At 36.4% G+C, this 27,991-nt stretch overlaps 1 protein-coding gene across 4 annotated transcripts in view; it reads left to right on the top strand.

Moving 5' to 3' along the window:
• The window catches only part of JMJD1C (jumonji domain containing 1C), a 264,455-nt gene that overhangs the window by 48,468 nt on the left and 187,996 nt on the right, over positions 1-27,991 (top strand). For all 4 annotated transcript variants that reach the window (XM_058696459.1, XM_058696457.1, XM_058696458.1 and 1 more), the window contains exon 2: positions 16,403-16,567. In XM_058696459.1, the coding sequence (XP_058552442.1) occupies positions 16,403-16,567 (165 nt within the window). The remainder of the gene's footprint in view (positions 1-16,402; positions 16,568-27,991) is intronic.

Genomic DNA, 27,991 nt, shown 5'->3' with positions numbered 1-27,991 from the left:
TATGTTTACTTTATAGTCTAGTAAGTGTGTAATAGCATTATGTCTTAAAAAAAAAAAAACAATGTATTGCCTTAATTTTAAAACACTTTATTGCTAAAAAATGCCTACCATCATGTGAGCTTTTAGGTAGTTATCTTTTTGCTGGTAGAGGGTCTTGCCTTGTTGTTGATGGTTGCTGACTGATAGGTGGTGATTCCTGAAGGTTGGGTGACTGTGGCAATTTCTTAAGGTAATGAAATTTGCTGCATTTATTGACCCTTTCAGGAATGATTTCTCTAGCATGTGATATTGTTTGATAACAGTTTACTGATTGTAGAACTTCTTTCAGAATTGAAGTCCTCTCAAACCCTGCTGTTGTTTTCTTAACTAGGTTCATGAATATCCTAAATCCTTTGTTGTCATTTCAGTAATCTTCACAGCTTCTTCACCAGGAGTATATAACAACTCAAGAAACTACTTTGCTTATCCATAAGAAGCAACCCCTCATTCATTCAGTTTTATCAGGAGATTGCAGCAATTCAGTCCCATTGTCAGGTTTCCCTTGTAAGTTCTTTTTGTTTCTGCCACATCTGCAGTTAACTTCTTCAGGTGAAGTCTTGAGCCCCTCAAAGTCATCCATGAGGGTTGGAATCAACTTCTTCTAAACTCCTGTTAATGTTGATATTTTGACCTCTTTCCATAAATCACAGATGTATTTAATGGCATCTAGAATGGTGAATCCTTTCCAGAAGGTTTTCCATTTACTTGTTTAGATTCATGAGAGCAATCATCATCTGTGGCAGCTATAGCCTTATGAAATGTATTTCTTAAATAGTAAGACTTGAAAGTCAAATTGACTCCTGGATTTTATGTTAACAAGTATGAAAACAACATTAATCTGGTGTTTCTTCATTAGAGCTCTTGGATGACCAGGTTCATTGTCAGTGAGCAGTAACATTTTGAAGGGAAATTTTTTTCTGAGCAGTAGGTCTCAATGAGTGGGCTTAAAATACAGTAAACCATGTTGTAAACAGATGTGCTATCATCCAGGCTGTTCCATTTATAGAGCACAGGCAAAGTAGATTTAGCATAATTTTTAAGGACCCTAAGATTTTCAGAATGGTAAATGAGCATTGGCTTCAATTTAGTCACTAGCTGCATTAGCCCCTAACACGAATCAGCCTGTTCTTGGAACCTTCTGTAGCTATGAAAGTCTTAGATGGCATCTTTACCAATAGAAGGCTGTTTTGCTTTCTTTGAAAATCTGTTGTTTAGTGTAGCCACCTTCCTTAATTATCTTAGCTAGATCATCTTTAAACTTGCCATATTCCTCTACATTAGTTCTTGCTGCTTCCTTTATCTTGTACTTTTTTGTTATGACTACTTAAACCTCACGAACCAACCTCTGCAAGCTTCAAACTTGTCTTCTGCAGTTTCCTCACTTCTCTCAGCCTTAATTAGAGTTGAAGAGAGTTAGGGCCTTGCTCTGGATTAGGCTTTGGCTTAAGGGAATGTTGTAGCTGGTTTGATTTTCTATTCAGACCACTAAAACTTTCTTCGTATCTGCAATTAAGGATGTTTTGCTCTATTATTAATGTGTTCACTGGAGTGGCATTTTTATTAATTTCCTTCAGGAACTTTTCCTTCGCATTCACAACTTGGCTGACTGGCACAGGAGGTCTAGCTTTTGGCCTGTGCTGGTTTTCGGCTTTCTAGCTAAGCTTAATCACTTCAAACTTTTGATTTAAAGTGAGAGGTGAGGGACGCCTGGGTAGCTCAGTTGGTTAAGTGTCCGACTTCTGCTCAGGTCATGATCTCAGTTTGTGAGTTCGAGCCCCGTGTCAGGCTCTGTGCTGACAGCTCAGAGCCTGGAGCTTGTTTCAGATTCTGTGTCTCCCTCTCTCTCTGACCTTTCCCCATTCATGCTTTGTCTCTCTCTGTCTCAAAAATAAATAAACGTTAAAAAATAAAAATAAAGTGAGAGGTGAGTGACGTCTTTTCACTTGAACACTTAGAGGCCATTGCAGGATTATTATTTGGCCTAATTTGAGTATTATTGTGTCTCAGGGAATAGGGGGACCTGAAGAGAGGGAGAGAGATAGGGAAATGGCTGGTTGGTGGAGCACTCAGAACCTACAAGACATTTATTATGTTCGCTGTTTTATATGGTGTGAGTTTGTGGTGCCCCAAAACTGTTAATGCTAGTGACATCAAAGGTCACTTACCACAGATTGCTATAACAAATACAATATTAATGAAAAAGTTAGAAATATTGAGACAATTACCAAAATGTGACAGAGATGTGAAGTGAGCAAATGCTGTTGGAAAAATGACATCAGTAGACTTGTTCTTACTCAGGGTTGCCACAAACCTTCACTTTTGCTTTACCAAAAAAAAAAAAAGGCAGTATCTGTGAAGTACAATAAAGTGAAGTGTAATAAAATGAGGTATATGCCTATATGTATATAAAATTGGAGGCGTTAATCCAGCATACTAAATAATTGACGAATTGTTATGAATTTATATTTGTAGATTTCACTCTCTTGTGGTAAAGACCCATAGATTAAAAGGTGAGATCAGGGGCTTTTGGGTGGCTCAGTTGGTTAAGCTTCGACTTTGACTCAGGTCATGACCTCGTGGTTCCTGGGTTTGAGCTGACAGCTCAGAGCCTGGAGCCTGCTCTGTCTCCCTTTCTCTGCTCCTCCCCCGCTCATGTTCTGTTTCTCAAAAATAAACATTAATAAAAGTAAGTAAATGAAAGGTGAGATCAGTAAATAGTAGTGATTTTCATTTGAAGGACTTTGTGTTATTTATTAAATTCATGAATTACAGTTGACCTAATAAGAATTAAGAGATCAGAGCAATTCCTGTTAATAAGGTTTGATAGAAGGAAACACTCATTCCATGAATTTGATTGCTGAAAAAATGTGTACATTTAGATCCAGTTTTGTAAAGTCTTTCTTCAACTAACAATAGAAATTTTATGAAATGGAGATATAGTATACATTCCAGCTGTCTCCTACCCCCTCCATAACCCCCCAATCCTAGGGTAAGTCCTGAGGTATATTAGAAGACATACTTTGTGCTTCAGTGCCCCCTTGTGCCTATTATGAAAAGTCACCATTAATTTCTCATGGAAAATTTGATATACATTCTAAGAGATCCCTGGAAATAGAACATTTGCAAGCTTAGAGATAGGATTCCATATTCTAAACTTTCTGGGACCCAAGATTTATGTCCTGCTTCTCTGTTAATATATTCTCTTCCCACCAAAGCTGCTTCATTAACAATTACATGGCATTTAGGGAGTGAATAGTATATGTATATTTAATCTTAGTTTTCAGTGTTTTTATTTATTGTTTAGTGATTTTATATGTCTTTCCTCACCCTTACCTCTATTCCCACATTTTCCTTTTAAAAGCAGAAAGGAGGGAAAGCTGAAAGTGGATATGTCAGAGGACTCCCTAACTGGGGTTTTTCCTTCCTTTCTCTCAAGGGAAAAATCCTGGAATCAACCTGTGCCATGATAATGTGGTATAATTATAGAAATTTTTGCCCTACCAACATACTAGGAGGTGGCCTACATTTGAGATTGCTATTTCATTCTTCTATCTTTTACCCTAAAAAGCATATGAGACTTTATAGGGGCATCTGGGTGGCTCAGTCAGTTAAGTGTCCACCTTCAGCTCAGGTCATGATCTCACAGTCCATGGGTTCGAGCTCCACATGGGGTCTGTGCTGACAGCTCAGAATCTGCAGCCTGCTTTGGATTCTGTGTCTCCCTTCCTTTCTTTGCCCCTCCCTTGCTCATGCTGTCTCTCTCTCTCTAAAATAAATAAACATTAAAAATTAAAAAGAAAAGAAAGAAAAGGAAGAAAGAAGGAAAAGAAAGGGAAATAAAGAAGATAAAAAAGGTTTGGGGTGCCTGGGTGGCTCAGTCGGTTAAGTGTCCAACTTCAGCTCAGGTCATGATCTTATAGTTTGTGAGTTCAAGCTCTGCATCAGGCTCTGTGCTGACAGCTCGGAGCCTGGAGCCTGCTTTGGATTCTGTGTCTCCCTCTCTCTCTGCCTCTCCCCCGCTTACATTCTGTTTCTCTCTCTTTCTCAAAAATAAATAAACATTAAAAAAATTTTTTAAATGCTCCTCGGAATTGGAATTATATTTACATTATGGGAGCTTATGCATTTGACCTCTTTTCTGTAGAAACAGTATATCCTTAGCATAATCTCTAATCATGCCTCAAAAGATCAAAATCAGAATTTGAGATTTTTTCTAAATAAATTATGTTGGGGATTTATTAACAAGCATTTGTAATATTCAGGACTTTGCATTTAACTTGGATTTTTCTTCCTCAGATTGTTTTTTGGTTGCTGTCCCACTCCTTTAAACTCTTTTCGTTGCATCCTCATGCCTTCAGATTTGTAAACTACTCCCCAGGTATCCCTTTTTTCTTATATAGAAAAGCTCTATTTATTGATTTTACTCCCGTGCTTTAAAAGCATTCTCAGAATTTGAGATTCTGGAAGGCTCTTTCCTTCTTGTTTGGTCAGCCTGCTTCACTCCTTCACTTTTTCAAATGTCTAGAAATTACTGTTTTGTCTGTCAAGCCACCTTACGCTAAGAAAGAACTGAACTTGATGGTTTTCCTCCTCCTGAGCCATTCAGCAGTTCTTAGTTTGTTAGGTGGTACTACTGAAAAAAAGAGAAATCTAAACTTAGGTGTTTTCATGTGTGTATCATTATTTACATAATTGCCCAAAAGCTGTTAAGTTGCTCAATTTTTCTATGCCTTAGTATTCCCTTCTGTAAAACCTTGCCTGACACATTGTAAGTACTCCCAATGACAGTTTATGCTGCCATTACTGTTGTTATGGACTCAGTATTTCATGTTACAAAATTCTAACCCCCATTGTGATGGTATCTGGGATGGGTGTTTGGGAGATAATTAGGGTTAGGAGGGAGGGGCCTCTCTTGATTGAATTAGTGCCTTAATAAGAGACAGCAGAGAGCTTCTCTGTCTCCCCACTTCCAAGAAGAAAAGGTTATGTGAGCACAAACTGAGAAGACAACTTGTCTGCAACTTAAGGAGAAAGTCCTCTCCATGAACCCACCATGCTGGCACCTTGAATTCAGACAGCTTCTGAAACTCTGAGAAAATACATTTCTCTTGTTTAAGCCAACCCGATATATGGTATTTTGTTATGACTGCCCAAGCCGAATAAGACAATCATCATCATCAATGATATTACATTAAATACTATATATAATTTATTCAAAAGATAGCAGTGTGTGTGTGTGTATATATATATATATATATATATATATATATCCGGATATATATCCATATATATCCATATATAGATATATATCCGGATATATATCCATATATATCCATATATAGATATATATCCGGATATATATCCATATATATCCATATATATATATATATCCGGATATATATCCATATATATCCATATATATATATATATCCGGATATATATCCATATATATCCATATATATATGGCAGCATATATCCATATATATGTATATATATATATATATTGATTTTGTAATAAAATAGGAACTTTGGTGACAGGTCAGGAATATAATTCTTTTCATTAGATGTAAAGAAGGTAATTGAAACTTAAACATCTTTGAATAGTTTGTAATTCTTGATACATCTTATTGTTCACCAAGTAGTCTTGTAAAAAGTTATTAGGCAAGTGATTCATAGAAAGGAGTTCACATTATGGATATTGAAATCAAAATTTAGTCTCTTTTTAATTTTGCTGCTTATATATCTTCATATGACCATCATTTCCCATTTTTGCCCTTACCCCCCCCCCCCCCCCCCAGGAATCTAACTTACAGACTCAGTGTGGAAAATCTCAGGGCCATTTTAAGTGTGTGGTCTTTGACCTTTAAGCCGAAAAAGAATCAGCTATTCAAACTTTATATTCAGTAATTTATCATATGCTGTGTATATGCTTTGGGGACTATGCTGCTATGACTGTTAGGCCTCTTATGAGCTATTTTAGTGTTTTCATTGACTCCATCATTTATTAGTTGCTTGGCCTTGGGCAAGTAATTTCTATATTTTAGCTTCCACATTTTGAAAAGTTGTTAATAATAACTATTTACTGGGTATATGTAATGATCAAATAGCTTAATATATGTACCTGGCATATAGTAGGCACTATTCACATGTTAGCTGGGTTTTTTTCTTTTATTGTAGTCATTGGTATTACTTTTGTTACCATTATCAATAATACTAGTAATCTTATAGGTGGTTGTGTGATGATCAAATGATTTAATATATGTGCCTGGCAAAAATTAAACACTGTTGAAATGTTAGATGTTTTTGTTGTTACTGGTATTGCCTTAATTACCATTATCAATAATAAGTTTGAATGCCCCTTGGGAGATGAAAGATTATCCCTGTGATCTCCAGACTTTATAACTTTTAGAACCTAGACTTATATGCCATCATATGTACTTTAATTTCACTTGTTATGATTATCATTCTAGTAATATATTGGTGTGAATACATACTGGATTCCTCTATAGAATTGTACTTACATTTTTAGTTCACCACAGCAAATTTAATATAACTACATAAAATGCAAGATTTAGTTATTAAAAGGTTAAATTACACCTGCTAGGATGACTATAATAAAAAATAAAAAAAGAGAAAATAGCAAGTGTTGGCAAGCATGTGGAGAGATTGGAACCCTCATAGATTGCTGATGGCAGTGCAAAATAGTGCAGCTACTGTGTAGAATAGTTTATTGGTTCTTCAGAAAATTAAACATAGAATTTACCATATGATTCAATAATTCCACGTTTAGATATATACCCCCAAATAGTTGAAAACAGGAAGTCAGAGAAATATGCCAGTTTTCACTGCTACATTATTCATAACGGCCAAAATGTAAAAACAACCCAAGTGTTCATCAGCAGATCAATGAATAAAATGTGGCATATACATGTAATAGAATATTATTCAGCCATAAAAAGGAATGAAGTTCTGATATATGTTATAACATGGATGAACCTTGAAAACATTCTGCTAAGCTAAATATTCCAGACACAAAGGGACAAACAGTGTATGTTTCCATTTATATGAAATATGCAGAATAGGCAAATTCATATATCTGAAAGTAAGATTAGAGGTTACCAAAGGACTGGGGAAGAGGGTAAGGGGATTTATTGCTTAACAGATAAAAAGTTTCTCTTTGTGATGATAAAGTTTTGGGTCTAGATTGTAGTAGGTTCTATAACATTTTGAGTGTAATACCACTGAATTGTATGCTTAAAAAATGCCTGAAATGGCAAGTTTTATGTTATATATATTTCATCACAATAAAAATATTACTTAGTTGAACTTTAGTTTTGTTTGGATCAGCATTTCTAATTAATGATGTGAATGGCAAATAAATGTCCTTTGTTAACATGTTTGAAAGACCTTTCCTCCTCTGTACTTGGGAGTCAGAGAAAGGATGGGTGCTGCTTACCTATTTAAAGATACATAATTCTTTTTTGTTGTTATTATTTTTAAAAATGTTTTTAAATTTACATCCAAGTTAGTTAGCATATAGTGCAACAATGATTTCAGGGGTAGAATCCTTAATGGCCCTTACCCATTTAGCCCGTCCCCCCCCTCACAATTCCTCTAGTAACCCTCTGTTTGTTCTCCATATTTAAGAGTCTCTTATGTTCTGTCCCCCTCCGTTTTTATATTGTTGCTTCCCTTCCTTTGTGTTCATCTGTTCTGTGTCTTAAAGTGCTCATATGAGTGAAGTCATATATTTGTCTTTCTCTGGCTAATTTTGCTTAGCATAATACCCTCTACTTCCATCCATGTAGTTGCAAATGACTAGATTTCATTCTTTTTGATTGCCGAGTAATACTCCAGTGTGTGTGTGTGTGTGTGTGTGTGTGTGTGTGTGTGTGTATACACACACACATACCACATAAATATACATAATTCTTATTGCCCTAAGGTCTCTAGAGAGAATTATGGGGAGCTATGATTTCCAGAGAGCGTGTAGCTACCTTCCTTATATTTAATGGAAAAAGCCAGTAGAACAAAAATCCAGCTTTTTATATCTAGTCACTACCCTTGCCCCATATAAAGTAGAATGAGACCTAGGTCAAGGTAAATGCTTCTTAAGCCTCCAAAGGATGTCTGTCCTTTATTCTATTTGCTTCTTTTCATCTTTTGAGGCTTTTTCTAGATTGCTGCTGCAAGGTTTGCAGCCTTGTGCCTATTAAAGGTTTTTCTCTTCACAGACATGGATGGGATTGGGATCTTCCACTCTAGTGTTTGGATCTTTGATGTTTACTATTTAGGACTATTCAGAGATGTTTGTGCTTGCTTCTGAAGTTTTGGCTATGCAGCTGATAGTTAAGTAAGTAAGTGACCTCTGGATAAATGAAGAATATGGTCCGTGCATTCCTGAAACCAGATTACTGTGAAATATATGCCAATTTATAGCACCTACGCTGTGTAGGCCCCTTCTGTATTTTGGGGCTCTCCATGTACTCAAAAAGTCAAATGGTGTTGATTTTTATAACTAAAGGAGACTCTAACACCTTCTGAAAATGTTAAGAAAATATAATTTTAAATCTTAATCTTAGGGCAGAATCATTAATTCAGAAGCCACTTCTATTGTTTCAAATTGTTTATACCTTGGATTATACCAGAATGTTTCCCAGGTTTAATTTCAGACTTTTAGTTCATTATTTTTTAAGATCAACCAATTAAAAAAAAAAAAAGAGCAACTAGTTTCTTTAGAATAATTCTTAGAATTGTTGATTATTGCTCAATGCACTACTTCTGCTTAAGCTTGGGCTAGTTCATATGGGTGCCTTTTATCTTTTTTTCTTTTTCTTTTTTAAGTTCATTTATTTATTTTGAGAGAGAGCAGGGGAGAGGGGCAGAGGGAGAGAGGGAGAGAGAATCTCAGGCAGGCTGTGCACTGTCAGCACACAGCCTGATGTGGGGCTCGAACTCATGAACCATGAGATCATGACCTGAGTTGAAACCAAGAGTTTAGGGGAGGCTGGGTGGCTCAATCGGTTGAGCATCCGACTTCAGCTCAGGTTATGATCTCACAGTTCGTGAGTTCAAGCCCCGCATCGGGCTTTGTGCTGACAGCTCAGAGCCTGGAGCCTGCTTTGGATTCTGTGTCTCCCTCTCTCTCTGCCCCTAACCCACTCACATTCTGTCTCTGTCTCTCTCAAAAATAAATAAACATTAAAAAAAAAAAAAAAATCCAAGAGTTTGATGCTCAACCAACTGAGCCGCCCAGGCACCCTTTGGTGCCTATTAATTTTGACCGTTTTAATTTAACAAATGATTTTAATTTTATTTAGTTTTCAGAATCTTTTCCAAACCCTGTAAAACTTAAGTATGATTCTAAGCCATTCATAATAGCATTACTTAAAGTGTGTCAATTTATCATATTTTCTCTATTTGATTACTTTTATATAAAATATCCACTTGCAGTTTGTTTTTTATAATATGCTTTATTTTTTAAAGCGGGAGTTAATTTAATCTGTCATATTATATTTTTAATTTGGTAATCTGATTTTTAACATGTATGAACTTTAGGCCATGGTTAAATGTTTCTGGTTTTGTGAAAGCATAGGACAGTGTTTATGTTCTCAGTGGAAATGTTTTGGAGTTTACTGTACTATATTCTAAACCCCATAAATTTTGTATCGTATTTTAAATTTTTGAGTATTTGGGCAGCAATGACCAGATTTTGGACATCCCCCCCCCCCCCATTTGTTATCCACCAAATTCTTTATATAGATTTGTTAGGTGAATTTTCTGGAAAAACTAGTCCATTTTTTCCTATATTGCTATTTTATAGAGCAATATTCTGTTAGGTATCTCATAATGAAGATTTTATGGACAAATAAATAGGGGGAAATTTCATGGTGTAAAACTCTTACTAATAATGCACAGGGAACATTGGCATCATTAAAAGCCTTGAGACGACCGACCCCTGATAAAGTGAGACATTTGTGACTTATTAGTTTATGATTGTTCATAGCTTGTTTGGTTTCCCTAATGTTTATTTATATACAAACAAATGACATTTCTATATTGGGGTACCTGAGTGGCTCAGTTGGTTAAGCATCCAACTCTTGATCTGGCTCAGTTGGTAAGATTGAGCCCTGCATTGGGTTCTGTACTAACAGTGCGGAGCCTGCGATTCTCTTCCTCTCTCTCTGCCCCTCTCACACTTGTGCGCACACACACACACACACTCTCTCTCTCAAAATAAATAAACTTTAAAAAGAAAAAAATGAAATGACATTTCTATAATGTAGACTATAATTTGAGGAATGCTAATACATAGTTCAGTGCTTTTATTTTTAACACAAAAGATTCTTTAGAGTCTAGAGGTTTTAGCACATGGTTGGTTGTTGCTTTTGGCAGAACCAATCCTAGGAACTCTTCACAGTTCTCACATGACATCATGTAGGTCACGCTTATTTTTAGGTGCATAAGAAGGTGAGGCTCATCATGCACCACGTTGGTATGATAATATTGATACCAAGGTAAAAATAACTAAATTTGCTTTTATCATTTGATTTAACAGTGACAATAGTGTAATTTTAAATTTCTTTATAAATATAAGTGAAAACAGCATATTGTGAGAGGATACAAGCTTTCTTAGTCATTGGTCATTGTTTTACTTATAGTTCTAGAAAAATAAGGGATTCTCCTAGGAGCTTTGAAAAATTTTGTGATAATTATTGATAAATTTTAATTCCCAAAATGTTCCATCATACCAATCTGAATATTTTTTCAAATTGGTACATTAGTACAGTTTTATATAGCAAATATCTTTACTATTCCTGCTTTATTTCCCAAATTAAGTGTGTAATTTTGCAGATAGATTTTGGCTTATTTGGAGGCCCTAAAATAAAGTGGCAGAGCTGAAAGTACAATTTAGACAAAAATAATAACTCTGAGCTTTAATATGCTATTATTTTGATATATGTAAGTTGAATATAGGTCTCCAGACCAAGGGACCATAATCTATTTGCCACGTTCAAGCAATCAACCCATGCAGGAGAAAAGAGACATTCTTCATTTAGATGATACTTGTGTTTGAAAAGTTTAAAGGTTATGTTAATTTTAATGGGACATATAGCAGAAACTGTATCGCATGACTACTGCTTATACTTTTTTCATCTTGCTAGTGATCCCTTTGACAGTCTGACTGCTTTTCTTCTGTTGCCTGTTACTGTGCACATATAAAACTGAGAATTTGTGCGTGTTGAGATCTGTTGTAGAAGACATGTATTAAAAGAGATATGTGACAGTCTTTTAATTATCTAGTGACCAGTTCTTAGAAATCACTGTTTTATATCTTGGGCTAAAAACTGCATTTACCACATATTTATTATGAAGTAATTATTTAAAAAAAATTTTTTTTAACGTTTTATTTATTTTTGAGACAGGGAGAGACAGAGCATGAACAGGGGAGGGTCAGAGAGAGAGAGACACAGAATCTGAAACAGGCTCCAGGCTCTGAGCTGTCATCTCAGAGCCCGACGCAAGGCTCGAACTCACAGACCGAGAGATCATGACCTGAGCCGAAGTCGGCTGCTTAACCGACTGAGCCGCCCAGGCGCCCCTGAAGTAATTATTATTATTATTTTTTAACGTTTTATTTATTTTTGAGACAGAGAGAGACAGAGCATGAACGGGGGAGGAGCAGAGAGAGAGGGAGACACAGAATCGGAAGCAGGCTCCAGGCTCTGAGCCATCAGCCCAGAGCCCGACGTGGGGCTCGAACTCGTGGACCGCGAGATCGTGACCTGAGCTGAAGTCAGACGCTTAATCGACTGAGCCACCCAGGCGCCCCTGAAGTAATTATTTTTTTTTTAATTTTTTTTTTTAATTTTTTTTTTCAACGTTTTTTATTTTATTTTTGGGACAGAGAGAGACATAGCATGAACGGGGGAGGGGCAGAGAGAGAGGGAGACACAGAATCGGAAACAGGCTCCAGGCTCCGAGCCATCAGCCCAGAGCCTGATGCAGGGCTCGAACTCACGGACCGCGAGATCGTGACCTGGCTGAAGTCGGACGCTTAACCGACTGCGCCACCCAGGCACCCCTGAAGTAATTATTTTTAATGATTATTTTGCTTAGCCTCTTTCTCACATCATATTCACTCATGGTAATTACCACAATGTCCACAGCTGTTAACTCTTGATGTATGTCTCTCATTTCTGAATTCTTCGTGTTCACAATGATAGGCTCTAATATGCAATCAGAAGTGTGTACTGAGTGAAATTTTCCTTTTCTTTTTCTTCATAATTATGAATGCAACGATTAATTAGTAAGTGAAGCAACTGTATTCATATTGCATGTAGGAACTTTCCTTCCTTCCTCCCCCGCCCCCCCCCCCTTTTGCAAATTAGCCATTTAATTGTACTCATGATATGTTTTACATGGTGCTGGGTAGTCAGAAACATTTACTGAGCACTTTAGTTTGTTAGGCACCATGCTAGGTACTAGAGATGCAAAAATAGGCGAGCTAATCCTTGCCCTCAGGGATCTTGTATTTTTAGTTATTAAGACAGGAAAATAAGCAGACAGAAGGACCCAATAGAGGTGAATGAGGAGGGAGTCAATATAAAGTAACATATAAGTAGAGGTGCCTGGGTGGCTCAGTCAGCTAAGCCCCTGACTCTTGATTTCGACACAGGTCAGATCTCACAGTTTGTGAGTTCCAGCCCTGCGTTGAACTCTGCGTTCACTATGTGAAGCCTGCTTCGGATCCTATGTCCCTGTCTTTCTGGCCCTCTCCCGCTCATGCACACTCTCCCTCTCTCTCCCTCTCTCTCAAAAGTACACATTAAAAACATGTAACATATAATTAAACAACCAAGTATGTACAGTGTTTATATAGGTTAGGTTTGCAGATTGATGGAAAGAAACTGTATCTCCCCAAACCTCACCCTACATACATACCAATACATCATAAGTCTAGATTACTTATTTGGTTAGCCAAGATACAAAATCGTATCTGCATTGGTTCAGAAAATCCAATGTGGGCACTGATCATCCCTGCATGTTCTTGTGAGATATACCAAGAATGGAAAAACCTGACCACTCTTTAATAGGGCCATTTCTTAGAGTTGTGAGCAGCAATGAAGGGTGAGGTAATAACTTCAATAGCAGGCTTGCTTCTACTTACAAAAGCTGGGGTGGGGGAGTGCCTGGGTGGCTCAGTCAGTCAAACCTCAGACTCTTGATCTCAGCTCAGAACTTGATCCCAGGGTTGTGAGTCCAAGCCATGCATTGGGCACTGCATTGGGCTCCATGCTGGGTGTGAAGCCTATTTAAAAAAACTTTTCTTCCTTAGGGATGCCTGGGTGGCTCAGTTGGTTAAGCATCTGACTCTTCATTCCAGCTCATGATCTCATGGTTTGTAAGTTCAAGCCCCATGTTGGGCCATGCACTGACAGCACAGAGCCTGCTTGAAATTCTGTCTCTCCCTCCCTCTCTCCCTCCCTCTCTCCCTCTCTCCCTCTCTCCCTCTCTCCCCCCCTCCCTCTCTCCCCCCTCCCTCTCTCCCTCCCTCTCTCCCTCCCTCTCTCCCTCTCTCCCCCCCTCCCTCTCTCCCCCCCTCCCTCCCTCCCTCTCTCCCTCCCTCTCTCCCTCTCTCCCCCCTCCCTCTCTCCCTCCCTCCCTCTCTCCCTCCTCTCTCCCTCCCTCTCTCCCTCCCTCTCTCCCTCCCTCTCTCCCTCCCTCTCTCCCTCTCTCTCTCTCTCCCTCTCTCTCTCCCTCTCTCTCTCCCTTTCTCTCCCCCTCTCCCTCCCCCTCTCCCTCCCTCCCCCTCACTCCCTCTCCCTCTCTCTCTGCCCTCCCCCCTCACATATGCATGCAACACTTTCAAAATGAAAACTTAAATATAAAAGGGGGAACTCTCCCCTCCCTACATACATACACACACTCACACGATCAGCATTCCTCTCCTATGGCACAACTCTCTGTGTGCACAGGTGTTCATCCTTTGGTGCTTGGCAACCTTTCCATGGGTCTCGGGAGGCATGAGGAGCCAGCACAAGCAGCACACTGGTATTTTGCTTTAAGTAATAAGTAGGTTTTGCTTTAAGTAATAAAGTCCTAGGGGGTCTCATGTATTTTGCCAGAATCCATGTAACAATAATAGGCTAGCTTATTAGTGTCTGTCTATCTATGTATGTATTGACATTCAAACGCCTCACTGTCCTGATAATATGAAGGTAAGTTGGCTACACAGCAAAGGAAAAGAATTTCATTTCCTTTTGTCCCCAGGGCCCTAGCAGATTCCCAAAAGTCTGTGATACTGTCCATGCAAGATAAACTATGAGTTTAGAAAGTTCACTCCATGCTGAAAATTTTAATTTTATATCAAAGACTTTGCATCTGGAAGAATTTACATTGAATTTATGCCCTTTAGATATGGAAATGTTTAAAACCATGGCTCTTTAGGTTTTTGATGGAAATATTTTGTCAACAAGACCATATTATTGCCCATGTGGGGAAAGCAAAGATACTACCCAGGTTTCCCTGAGCATTGTTTCTGCTTCAGTTTTCTGTAGTTTTCAGCAATGTTTTTTTAATGTTTATTTATTTATTTTGAGAGAGAGAGAACAAGAGGGGGAGGGGCAGAGAGAGAGGGAGACAGAGAATCCCAAGCAGGCTCTGCATTGTCAGTATGGAGCACAGTGCAGGTCTCAATCCCATAACCTTGAGATCTCAACCTGAGCCAGTATCAAGAGTCAGATGCTTAACTGATTGAGCCACTCAGGCGCCCCAGTTTTCTGTAGTTTCCAAGAACTCATTTATACCACAATTCAGTAATTAATTACAAGACTCTTGCAAGATTTCAGGTGATAGAGATATTGGTATATAGTTTAAAACTTCTGCGTAGCACCAGGTGGACCTCAGCTCAACCCCTTAGGATGTGTTTTTAGAAGAAGCCACCAGTTTTGTTGGCTTCTTTCTTGTTGGGCTCCTGCTCTGACTTGGCATAGATAACTAGGAATAGATGTTAATTCCTTGAACGGTATTCCTTTTTCCCAGTTGTAACAGGTAAGTATGTCTAACTAGCTTCCTAATGAGCAGCAACACAAAGACCTCAAAATCAAACATACACCAGTTTGTGTCCATGTTTAAAAGTCAATGATTGCAAGAGTCAGGAGATATTTAATATTATTAAGTACTTCGCATGTATGCAGCGCTGTTCTGGGCACTGTAACAGCTGAACCCTCAGTGAGTTTGCACCCATAATATAATAATAATCTCATTTTATTTGAATATAGGGCAGAATTTGATTATACACTAATATAAACTATATGAAAAATAAGTGCTTGTAGGAGTGCAAAAGTAAGTTTGAGTCAAAGTGGGGGTTATAAACATTCTGGAAGAACTTGGGTGAGGTCTGAAGAACAAACAGGATTTAAACGAGGAGGAAGTGAAACACTTCACATATAAGGGAGCAGAAGATGGGTGGAAGAAGGGTAAGACCAAGAATGCCTCCAACAAAACTCATAATGTGGTAGAGAAGACAGCTCTATGAAGAGATCTTCTTAGGTAGTGAATGGAAAAAGGATGAAAATGGGCGAAGAAAGAGTTGAATGAATGAATGTAAAGAGTCTGCTTTGGTTTTCCAAATACAAACATTCATGTTTCTATTTTAGAGGAAAACCTTTCAGGCTTTCACCATTCAGTATGCTGTTAGTTGTAGGTTTTTCAATATTACCATCATTGTGTTGGAGTAGTTTTTTTCTGTTCCTAGTTGGAGTATTTTTATTATGCAAGAGTATTAAGCTTGTCAAATGCTTTTTCTGTGTCAAGCAAGATGATCATGTAGTATTTTCCCTTCATTCTGGTAATGTATAGTACACTGATAGATTGTCGTATGTTGAGCCATCCTTGCCCTGCTGCTTGTCTTTTTAAGTAATGTTTTATTGGAACAAAGCCAAAGTCATTTGTTTACATATTATTTATGGCTGCTTTTGTACTTATAAAGTCAGAGGTAAGTAGGTGTGACAGAGACCAACCATATGATTTGCAAAGCCTAAAATATTTATTATTTCCCAACCTCTGCTTCTAGAATCATCAGTATCCACAGTCTTTTCATATGTCTTTAGTAGATGCCAGTCTGGACTGATTAATATTGTGTAATTTGCTTTTCTTAATAAACTTCTTGATATACAATAAGTAGGGAGTTCTAATGAGGTTAATGAAAATTCGTTAAATAATGATTTTAAGAGAAATGTTAATTCAAATAATGAATTTGTTGATGTCTTTTTTAATTCAACTTCATGGCTTGTATTTTAAAATATCATACTCTGTATCCACAAACTTAGGGAGTTTTATGTTTGTTTTTTTTCTATAGGTGTATGTGGAATTTGATGATCTTGAATGGGATAAACGAGAGTGGGTTAAAGTTTATGAAGATTTTTCAACTTTCTTGGTGGAATACCACTTAATCTGGGCCAGAAGGATCGACCCTAGCCAGACTCAGGGATCAAAGAGCAAACAAATTCAGTGGCCTGCATTGGTAAGATCTATTCCTGTTTCATTAAGCATTTTCAGTTGTTTGTTTTAAAAGAACAGTTACTGAATATAATTTCAGATTTATCTTGGTGATTATAGATTATTGCTGAAGAAGCTCTGTAGTATCTGGCAGAAATATCCAAATACAGCTTTTATTTTGTTAAACAATTTTATATGTCTTTTTTGTTAGTACTCTTTTAGCATATTTACTCTACAGATAGTTTATTCCATCCAATTAGGAGAAATCTATAAATTGCGTCAAAGGTTACTTACTAACAAATAGTTGACTAGTTTGAGTGTCATGGGGAGCAGTTTTGCTGAATGACTGTGTATGTGGACGATAAGAGGATACTTTTTATAAAGCATTCAGTAGCATGTAATTTTCCTTGGTTAAATTTAGTAAAAATTGAGTGAATTCTTTGTGGACGATAGCAGATATTTAATGTGAAATTATATGTTCATGTAATAGGTAAAATTCATATCAGGATGTGTTCTATTTAAGAAATAATAGGTTTCACAATATTTTCAGCTAGAGTTTGAAGAGTTTTGTAAAAGAAGCATACTAAGGATACCTGGCTGGCTCAGTCAGAAGAGCAAGTGACTCTTGATCTCAGGGTCGTGAGTTTGAGCCCCATGTTGGGTGTAGCGATTACTAAAAAATACATAAATAAACTTAAAAAACAACAACAAAAAAGAAAGATACTAACTAAATAAAGTAATTTTATTAAGAAAAAAAACCATATCATGTTTAACCATTTTGCTGTATATGTTCGAATGAAATAATGTTTTTACATTGATATTGACATATTTTTAAAGCCATTGAAATGTCATTCTAGGTATTTGGTATAACTACCATCAGGGTAGATACTTTCATATATTTTTTGACATAAATATTTACAAGAGTGGATTTTCTTATTAATAATTGTAGTGCCTATACATTTTCTCTTTTAGTTAGACCTTATAAGTCTGAAGAGATAAGTGGTTAAAAAGAAAATGTAGGGAGAGAAAGAGAGAATGAAGTGAGTTGTATAATATTTTTAAGAGGAAATACTTACAATATCGAAAGATGAAAAATGATATCCATGAACTATAGTTTTCCATGAACTATAGTTTTGGCCAGATACTTTGAATACTCTAGCAAAGAAGATAATTTTATCTATGAAAGATTTTAAGAAATACTTTTTGCATGAGTATATTGAATTGTTAACATGAAGATTTTAAAGCCATGACTAACATGTTTATTATTTTATGAATTTTTTTTAATGTTTATTTATTTTTGAGAGACAGAGGGAGACAGAGTGTGAGCAGGGGAGGGGCAGAGAGAGAGAGAGAGAGAGAGAAAGACACAGAATCTGAAGAGGCTCCAGGCTCTGAGCTGTCAGCACAGAGCCCGTCGCAGGGGTCGGACTCACAAGCCATGAGATGAAGATCTGAGCCGAAGTCGGACACTTAACTGACCAAGCCACACAGGTGCCCCTGTGTTTATTTTATAAACTTTAATTCAAAAATTTGTTAAGGGAAGCCTGGGTGGCTCAGTTGGTTAAGTGTCCAACTCTCGATTTCAGCTCAAGTCATGATCTCACGGTTCCTGAGATTGAGCCCTGGGCTCTATGCTGACAGTAGAGACCTGTGTGGAATTCTCTCTCTCCATCTCTCTTTGCCCTTTCCCTGCTTGCACTCTCTGTCTCTGTAAATAAATAAATAAACCTAAAAAAAAAATTGGTTAAAACTTGACATGTGAATTTTGTATGAAAAGTCTCAAAAGTAGGAAGCAGTAAAAATAATACTAAAAAGTATGCTTCAGTATCGTAAAGAATAAATAACTTTAGAAAACCTTTGCCATGTCTTAGAGACAGTTATTAAAATCAAGGTGAATTCCTAATGTATATTCATAAATTACTGACTTTGGAGAAAATATATCTTAGGAAATATTGTTTAATGATAATTTTTGTCAGGGGCACCTGGCTGGCTTAGTCAGTTAAGTGTCTCACTGTTGATTTTGGCTTAGGTCATGATCTTGTGGTTCATGAGATCAAGCCCCATATTGAGCTCCCTGCTTGGGATTCTCTGTCTGTCTGTCTCTGCCCCCTCCCTGTTCTCATGTGCGCATGCATGCTCTCTCTCTCTCTCTCTCTCTCTCTCAAAATAAACTTTAAAAAATAGTTTTTGTCACTATTTTAGAAATTTATTTTGAAAACCTTTTATTTTCTATTTTTTTTAGTGTTTATTTATTTTTGAGAGTTTGTGCATAAGTGGGGGAGGGGCAGAAAGAGCAGGACAGAGGATCCAAAGCTGGTTCTGCTCTGACAGCAGCCAGTCCAATGCAGGGCTCGGACCCAGGAACCATGAGATTATGACCTGAGCTGAAGTCAGACACAGCCACAGAGCCACTCAGGTGCCTCTTTTGAAAACCTTTTAACCTCACATAAGTAATTAATCATGAGGCCTCTTTTTAAAATTCAGTTCATTTTTTTCTTATGCAAAAAACCCTGCACATTATTTAAAAATTTAGAAAATGCTAAATGGTATAAAATAGAAAATCATAATAATCATTCTGTTTTCATTACCAAATAATAGCCAGCTTACTTCTTTGATGTATTTTCTTATAAAGTATTTCCCTGTTCTTTTTGCACCATAGAATTAATGAATTTTTTTTAATTGTGGTAAAATATGCTTAATGTAAAATTTTCCACCCTAATCATTTTTAAGTATAAAAGTTCAGTGGCATTGAATACATTCACCGTGTTGTATGTACAATCATCCATCTATAGAACTTATTCCATCTTACAGAACTGAAACTCTGTACCCATTAAACAGCAACTCCCCATTCCTTCTTCTTCCCAGCTCCTGGCAACTATCATCTTCGTTTCAGTCTCTATGATTTTGAGTACTCAAAGTACTTCAGTATAACCGGAATCATACAGTATTTGTCTTTTTGTGACTGGCTTATTTCACTTAGCATGATGTTTGCACGGTTCATTTATGTTGTAGCCTTTTCAGAATTTCCTTCATTTGTAAGGCTGAATAATATTTCATTGTATGTATGTACCACATTTTATTTATTCATATTTGTCCGTTGAGGGACCCTTAGGTTGCTTCCATCTCTCAGCTATCGTGAATAATGGTGCTATGCATATGGGTGTACATACATCTCATTGAGACCATGCTTTCAATTCTTTTGGAATTGCTGAAGAAGTGGAATTGCTGGATCATATGGTAATTCTGTTTTTAAATTTTTTGAGGAACTGCCATACTGTTTTCCACAGCAGCTGTACTATTTTACATTCTTGGCAATACTTGCTGGTTTTAATTTTTGATAATAGCCATCCTAATGGGTGGTACCTTCTTGGGGTTTTGATTACATTTATCTAATGATTAATGATACTGAGCATCTTTTCTTGTGCTTATATGGTATTTGTTTATCTTCCTCGGAGAAATATATATGTAAATTTTGCCCATTTTTGAATCAGGTTGGTTTTATGTTTAGTTTTAGGAATTCTCTGTATGTTCTGAATATTAATCCCTTGTCAGATGGGATCTGCAAACGTTTTCTTCCATTTTGTGGATTGGCCTTTTACTCTGTAGACGTTGTCTTTTGATGCACAGTTTTTCTTAAATAGTCATAAGGTCCAGTCAGTTTGTCTTTTTTTTTTTTTTTTTTTTTGGTCACCTCTGTCTTGGTGTCATATCCAAGCAATCATTTCCAAATCCAACATTGTGAAGCTTTTGTTGTATGTTTCCTTCTAGGAGTTTCACTATTTTAGGTTTTACATGTAGTTCTTTGATCCATTCAGAGCTAATTTTTACTTATGGTTTTAGGTGAGTGTTCAACTTCTTTCATTTGTTTGTTGATATCCAGTTTTCCTATTTTTATTTATTGAAAAGACTTTCCTTTTTCCTTTGAATAGTCTTGGCACCTTGTGCAAAAATTATTTGATCATATATGCAAGAGTTTATTTCTGGGCTCTCTGTTGTAGTCCCATCAGTCTGTATATCTGTCTTTATGCCAGTACCGTACTGTTTTGATTACTGTATAGCTTTGTAGTAAGTTTTGAAATCAGGAATTGTGAGTATTCCACCTTTGTTTTTTTTCAAGACTATTTTGGCTACTTGGTTTCCCTTGAGATTCTGTATGAGTTTCAGGATGGATGCTTCTTCAGCCAGAAACTTTGGAATTTTGATATAGATTGAGCTGAACTTATAGATTACTTTGGGTATTATTGACATCTTAACAGCAATAAGCCTTTCAATCCATGACCACAAGATGTGTTTTCTCTGTGTTTTCTTTAAATTCTTTTAGCAGTGTTTTATAGTTTTTACTGTACGAGTCTTTGACTTATGTGGTCAATTCCTAAGTAATTTACTCTTTTTGTGATGCTGTCAAAAGTGGAGTCAATTTGATAATTTTGTTTTCACATAGTTCATTATTAGAGTATGGAAACAATTCTTTTTTATGTGCCGATTTTAAATCCTTCTACTTAGCGAGCATCATACTCAGTTATGAAAGACTGCAAGCTTTTCCTCTAAGATGGGGAATAAGACCAGGATGACACTTTTCTGTTCAACATAGCATTGGAAATTCTAGCCAGACCAGGTAGACAAGAAAAAGAACAAAAAGGCATCTAACTTGGAAAGGAAAAGTAAAGTTATTTGTTTGCAGATGATGTGATCTTATATACAGAAAATCCTAAATAATAAAGATGGTATGCGCCCTCCCGCATATTAAAACTAATAAACAGCAGGATATAAAATCTCTGCTTTCTAATCATAGTTTTAGCTAAGTGTGTATTAAAATTGTAGATCCTGCTTTTTTTTACTTGATATTTGATTCTATACATTTCTGTCACAGGTAGCAGTTGTAACAGTTTTTAATGGCTGCATAATATTTCATTCTAAAATGATCCATTTCCCTAATGTTTGGTATTGTTCCTAATCTTTTTGTGATTATAAGTAACTGATAAATATTATTGTGATAAATATGTAAATCTTTGTTTGCTTCTCTGATTATTTTAAAAATTTAGATTCGTAGCAGTAGAATTACTGGTCAGAGGGTATGAACTTGAAAAAAAGATACAGAAATCTCCTGATACTCTTCACAGATTGTTTAAAAGGTGCACTTACTGCCATAGTCCCCAATGTATGAGTGTTTCATCTCACCCCAATCCTGACCCCTCCAAATCACCCCTGCACCCACAAACACTGATTACTTGCTTCAGACCATCTTGTTTTAAAAACCCAAACATTTAAAAAAGGATTTTTACAACTTGAGTGCAGAATTGAATATTGTAATTTTTATATCTACTAATTTCATATTTTAAAATACTACTTTATTTTAATTTGCATTTCTTTAATGGATGAATACTTTTTCATATTTATTAGCAACTTGTATTTTTGTGATTGTGTTTTTTCAAATATTATTAGGATTTTGTGTCTTTCTAATATTTGTTCTAAGCTTTCTTTATATTATTAGAGATACTATAACCCTTTTTGTATTTGTTTCATGGTTTGCTCGGCTAATTTTAGCAAGTCTTTTTGAATTGTATGTTTATATTTAAAGAAAGTCTATAATGAGATATCTTCCTTAATTTAGATAGTCAGGATGTGTTTTCCTTCTTTTCTTCCTGTTTTCTTTCTTTATTTCAGGAGGTTGTCAAAATTTATAGAATAAGTCATTGAAATGAGAGTGCTTGGTATACTTTAGACAATCATTTTAAGTTTCATAGCCTTCTGCAAACACTCCTTTATGTTTTAGTACATGTAACTGAGATTATTGTTTCTCTACTGTTCATTCAAATGAGGCTTATTTAAGGATATCTATAAGCAGCAGTTATGAATTCAGAGTTTTTAAATTCATTTGGTAGAATAAAATGCTATATCTACAAATTTGAGAAATTTGAGGGATACATGAGATAGCAGTGGAATTAAACAGCCAGAATTGTCTTTAATTCTCTACAGATTTAATGTTTCTGATTCTGTGTACATGATACTTGATTTCATGTTCTTTTGTACTGAAACATATGTTTGTATTATCTTCTTTGTAGTTGTTTCACCCCTCGTGTGGTACCTGTTAAATATTATATATTGGTTATATTATCTTGCCTACTTACTCTAAGAAATCAGTAGAAACTGGCAATGTACCTGCTGGTTCTTGAAGTCATGACATGACACACACACAAAAAAAACCCTGTTGTCTTATTAGCCTTTTCTAAAGTTTATTTTAAATTTTTAAAAAATTGAAAAAAAGTAAAAATTTAAAAATTAAAGTCAACAAAATATGGGATAGTATGATACCAATTCTCTGGAATTGTCTCTGCATCTTTCCTCTCAGTGTATCAATAGCAAAACATGTATTGGAGTACCCACCGCCTATAAACCTGCTGAAGTGGTATCTTTTTTTGTTTTGTTTTGGCTTGGTCCTCTATGATCAGGGTACCACCTGAGGCTATTCTGATGATGAAAGCCAAAATATCTTACATTTTTATGTAAGTTACTTAATACATTGTTAAATTTCATTTTTAAAAATAAAGTAAGATATTCATGAAATCACATTTATCTGCACCAGGGAAAGAAAGTGTTGGCATTCATAATTGAAATCAGCGAATAACCTACCTAACTGGATTAGGGCCCTGGCTCCATCTCCTTTAGGAAAACCTTCTGTGGGGAGTGGGGCTTCGACCCTAACCCAGCTGGGCTGTAACACTGCTGCATTTTCTAAGGGGCAGAGTTTTCTACTACTTTTCTTCTGGCTCAGCCTTCCAGATCACCCCAACCAGAATTAATCTCACCATCCTGTGTTCCTGTAGAACTTTGTTTGTACCTCTGTTTTAACAGCTAGCACTTCTGCTTTGTATTATACCTATTTGTTTGCATGTCTGTCTTTCCCTACTAGATTGTAAGTTCTTTGAGGACAGGAATCATGTCTTAGTCATCTGTGAATCATTCCTAGACATCTAGCACAATGCCTTATCCATCTTAGTAAGTGCTCATTTTAAAGTGATGAACTTATTCTACCCCAGCTAGTGAAAAAGAATTTTACTGGGACTTACAGCAAGTTTTCTGGCTATTACTTTATACTCAGATAAAAATTGACAGGAAAGCATAATCAGCCAGTTGTGGCAAAAATATGCAACTAACCAATTTTAAACATGGCAAGTAGTCAAAGACAAATAATAAAAATGTTTATAATAGATACCCTCATTCTAATCAAATACAAGTATGAGATTTTAAATTGTTATGGAGGAGAGGAGGTGATGTAAAATTACCCAAAATAGGTTATTTTCAAGATGTAGAGGGAAAGAACTTATATTATTTGCTTGGTGAAAGTACTTTTCAGTTGTTTTCTGTTCTGAAAGAAACCCTCTCAACGTAGAACAGAATTAACTGCTCTTTGGGACAAAATACCATTACATCTGGCTGTTACATTGCCAAACTTGGTTTTTAGATTAGGACCTCAACCAAAGTTTACTGAAATGTGAAGCTATGCCATACTCCAACTATGAATTGAACTTTGAAATAAATTCATTTAAAGAATATTTGCATATTGATAATTGAGTTTCCAGATTTAGAATGAGTAGTTTTACAGTTCTTTGTGCTTTGGTAAATGATGAAATGGTAATAAAGACCTTATACCTTCATGATTATTATTTCTCTGCAAGGTAAAGCATTTTATGAGATCAAATTAAGTGTAGTAAAGTATCACATTTTTTAAATGATAAAAGCTAATGTTGAGAAAGACTGCAGTGAATGAGCATGCTTACCTTTTCTTGTGGGTCACAAATTACATTATTTTGGGGAACAGTATATTGTAAGAACCATAAGGAAGTTCATACTCTTTGATTCATTAATTCTACTCTTAGGAAATTATTCTAACAAAAAAAATTTTTTTAAGTAATAATTATAGATGTGCTTGGGTGGCTCAGTCAGTTAAGTATCCAACTCTTGATTTCGGCTCAGGTCGTCATGATCTTCCAGTTCGTGAGATCAAGCTCCAGGTTGGGCTCTGCACTGACAGCATAGGACCTGCTTGGGATTTTCTCTCTCCCTCTGTCTACCTCTGCCCCTTCCCTGCTTGTGTGTGTACACACACATGCTCTCTCTCTCTCTCTCTCTCTCAAAAAGAAATAAACTTAAAAAGTAAAAATTATATTCAATTCAGTTAATGTTTACCACTTTATGTGAGCCAGATAGTGTGCTAGGCCTGCACATACAAAACTGAAAGCCAGAATGTTACATGCAGAAAGATGTTCATTGTAGTCCTGTGAAAAAAGGAGACAACTTCAGAGCCCAAAAATTAGTGAATATTTTGAAATTAATCAAATATTATGCAGCTTTTAAAAATTAGAATTATGAATACTTCAGAGAAGTGTAGACAAGTAACATTCAAGTAAAAAACATCTTGATTATAGCAGTGTCAAAATCACTTATAAAATAATATAAAGTATTTAAAATAATTGTTTGAAAGAGTGGGATTATGTCTGACCTAATTTGTCTTTTCAATAGAAATAGCTATTATTTCCCAAGAAATTGGAAATTTCATATAATGAATTTATCATATATGTTTTATTTTGGAAATGATTTTCTTCAAATGAAGTCTTTCAGTAGATTTGTTTTAATCTTCTGTTAATATACTTTGACATTTGCTTTTTAAATTTTGTTAATATAGGAGTGCCTGGGTGGCTCAGTCAGTTGAGCGTCCGACTTCAGCTCAGGTCATGAGCTTGCGGTCTGTGAATTTGAGCCCCGCGTTGGGCTCTGTGCTGACAGCTCAGAGCCTGGAGCCTGCTTTGGATTCTGTGTCTCCCTCTCTCTCTCTGCCCCTCCTGAACTCATGCTCTGTCTGTCTGTCTCTCTCTCTCTCTCTCTGTCAAAAATAAACATTAAAAAAATAAATAAATTTTGTTAATATAGCATTTTTAATATTTTTCCTTTATTAGTACAAAGAATTAAAACTTTCTAATAAAAATAACAGTTCAAACAATGACAAAATATAATGAAGCTTATTTAAGGTTTGTTTTTAACTCTGTCTGAATTACTGCTTACTCATAGATTTACATGGCTTGATGTAACTTTAGAGATCTTCTAGTCTCTAGACCAGAGAATGTAGTTGCTGAAAAAGAGAACCTTAGCAGTCATCTTAGGAAGGCAGTGTAATATACTAAGAATGCAAGTCTTCATGTTGCATTTCCTTGTTCAAATTCCTACTGTGCCATTTGTGGCTAATAACAGGATGAATTTGGGCTCCTGGGTGGCTGAGTCAGTTAAGTGTCCAACTCTTGATATCAGCTCAGGTCATGATCTCACGATTTGTGGGTTTGAGCTCCATGTTGGGCTCTGCTAATGGTGTGGAGCCTGCTTGGGATTCTCTCTCTCTGTCTCTCTCTCTCTGTCTCTCTCTCTCTCTCTCTCTCTCTCTCTCTGTCTCTCTTTCTCTGCCTTCCCCTGCTCATGTTCACTCTCTCAAAATAAATAAGTAAACATACATACATATATATATATATATATATATATATATATATACATACACACACACACACATTTGTATATATCAGGATGATCTTGAGTTATTTATTCTGTCTTCACTGTATTCTTAATAGTAGCACCTACTATATAACGTTGTTGTGAAGGTTAAGCAACAAAATATATAAATAAAAGCCTTAGTATAGCACTACAGTGAGTTTTGTCAACTGTACAGCTTTAGGGGAATCCCCAGAAAACCACCTTCTCTTACACCAATTGTAAGTTTGAGGGTTTCCCTGTCCCACTCTCAGGGTTGATAGTTCACTAGAAGGACTCCTAGAACTCAATGAAAACTGTGATACTAGTGCCTACAGTTTATTGCAGAGAAAGGATGAAGATTAAAACCCACCAGTAGAAGAGATGCATAGGCCACAGGGAATAGGAGGGTTCACAACGGGGGGGTTATGAAGTCACAGAGAGTATTATGTCCTTCCAGCCACAATGTGCAACAATATTCTGACTTTTACCAACCAGAGAAGCCCACCCATGCTTTTGCTGTTCACAGTTTTTAATGGAGCTTAGTTTATATACTGTCTGCATACCTGAGCTTTAGTCTCTATTTTTTCCTGGACATCGGATTGATACCTATAGTTACAACTTCCTCTGGAAGTTGGAGCTGATGATACTGAAATGCCCAAAGTGCCTATCAGAAATTACATTGTTAGACTGTTTAGTAGGCAAACCAAGACTCTTACCAAGCGGGACATTCCAGGTGGCTAGAGATCACCTCTCAGTAGCTGACATCTAGGCCAGATCTCTCTTTGGGAAGGGATGCTTCTTCACCGTACAGGCTTGTCTTTGGCCTGTGCTCTCTTACAGCAAAACAATCATATTTGTCTGGATATCTATACTTATAAATATACTTATAAATAGCATTTATGTGATGGTCATAGCACTAGCAACATTATGAATATGCTCAACATTTGGAGGAGCTAGTGTGGAGTAGGGATAGATATAAATAAATAGTTGATCTGACTTATAAAGCCATTTCATACATTTTCATATTCTTGTACTAACTTACCCATTTACTTCTGTGATTTACTGCTGTTTGTAACTTACGATAAATTTATAACTTGATAAACTTATTTAGCATAGAAATTAGCTGATGGCCAGCTAGATGTAGTTTTTCCTCAGGCCATTCTTTTTCTATCAGCATTGTATCCCGAGAAGGCTTTTACTCAATCTCCTGATACATATGATTATCATCAGTATTATTTTTAGTTTCATTAGAGAATGATTTTCAGTTTCATTACAGAATAAATTGCAGAGAAATTTGTCTCCTCAACAAAATTGACTCTTGCCCATATACCATTGTCTTAGTTACAGTTGGCCCTTATTCCATTATTTCTGGGTCCCAAGTCAGATTGGAACAAAGCCAGTTCACTCTGTCTCAGTTCACAAGCTTGTACTAAGACTGGTTTTGACTGTGTGTTGTATATAGTAGGGCCCACCTCTCTCATACGGGGAGGATTCAAGCAGTGTTCAGAATAATTCCTGCCCCTGTTAGGTTATACCGAAGGGTATGCCTTATTTTGGTCGTTTCATGGGGGCAAGGACAGTCATAGTACATTTATGTATATTACAAGTACCCCAGAAGAACTTCCATAGGTTTGGAGGTCCATAAGATCCTCTTAGGTGTGCCCCTTGAGCCTTAGCAGCTAAGATGGAGGGCCATTGTCCCATGGCTACTTTAGCCCGCATCTATATTAAATCAGTCCAGGGGCCCTTTTAGGTCAGAGTACACAGTTCTTTCCCAATGTTCATTCCTAGCCTTATTTGCTGAGTCTGCCTGAACCATTTCACTACAACCGCATTATCTTCATAGACTGATTCTCCTCCCTTGCTTTCGTCTTAGAAGAGAACTCCTTCTAATCTGCTTATTCTAGTTAGTAGGTCTTTATCTTCTGAGTGC

Source organism: Neofelis nebulosa, chromosome 13 (assembly GCF_028018385.1).
Source record: "Neofelis nebulosa isolate mNeoNeb1 chromosome 13, mNeoNeb1.pri, whole genome shotgun sequence".
Lineage (NCBI taxonomy): Eukaryota > Metazoa > Chordata > Mammalia > Carnivora > Felidae > Neofelis > Neofelis nebulosa.
Note: the sequence above shows the minus strand (reverse complement) of the source record. Positions and strands in the feature narration are given on the sequence as shown.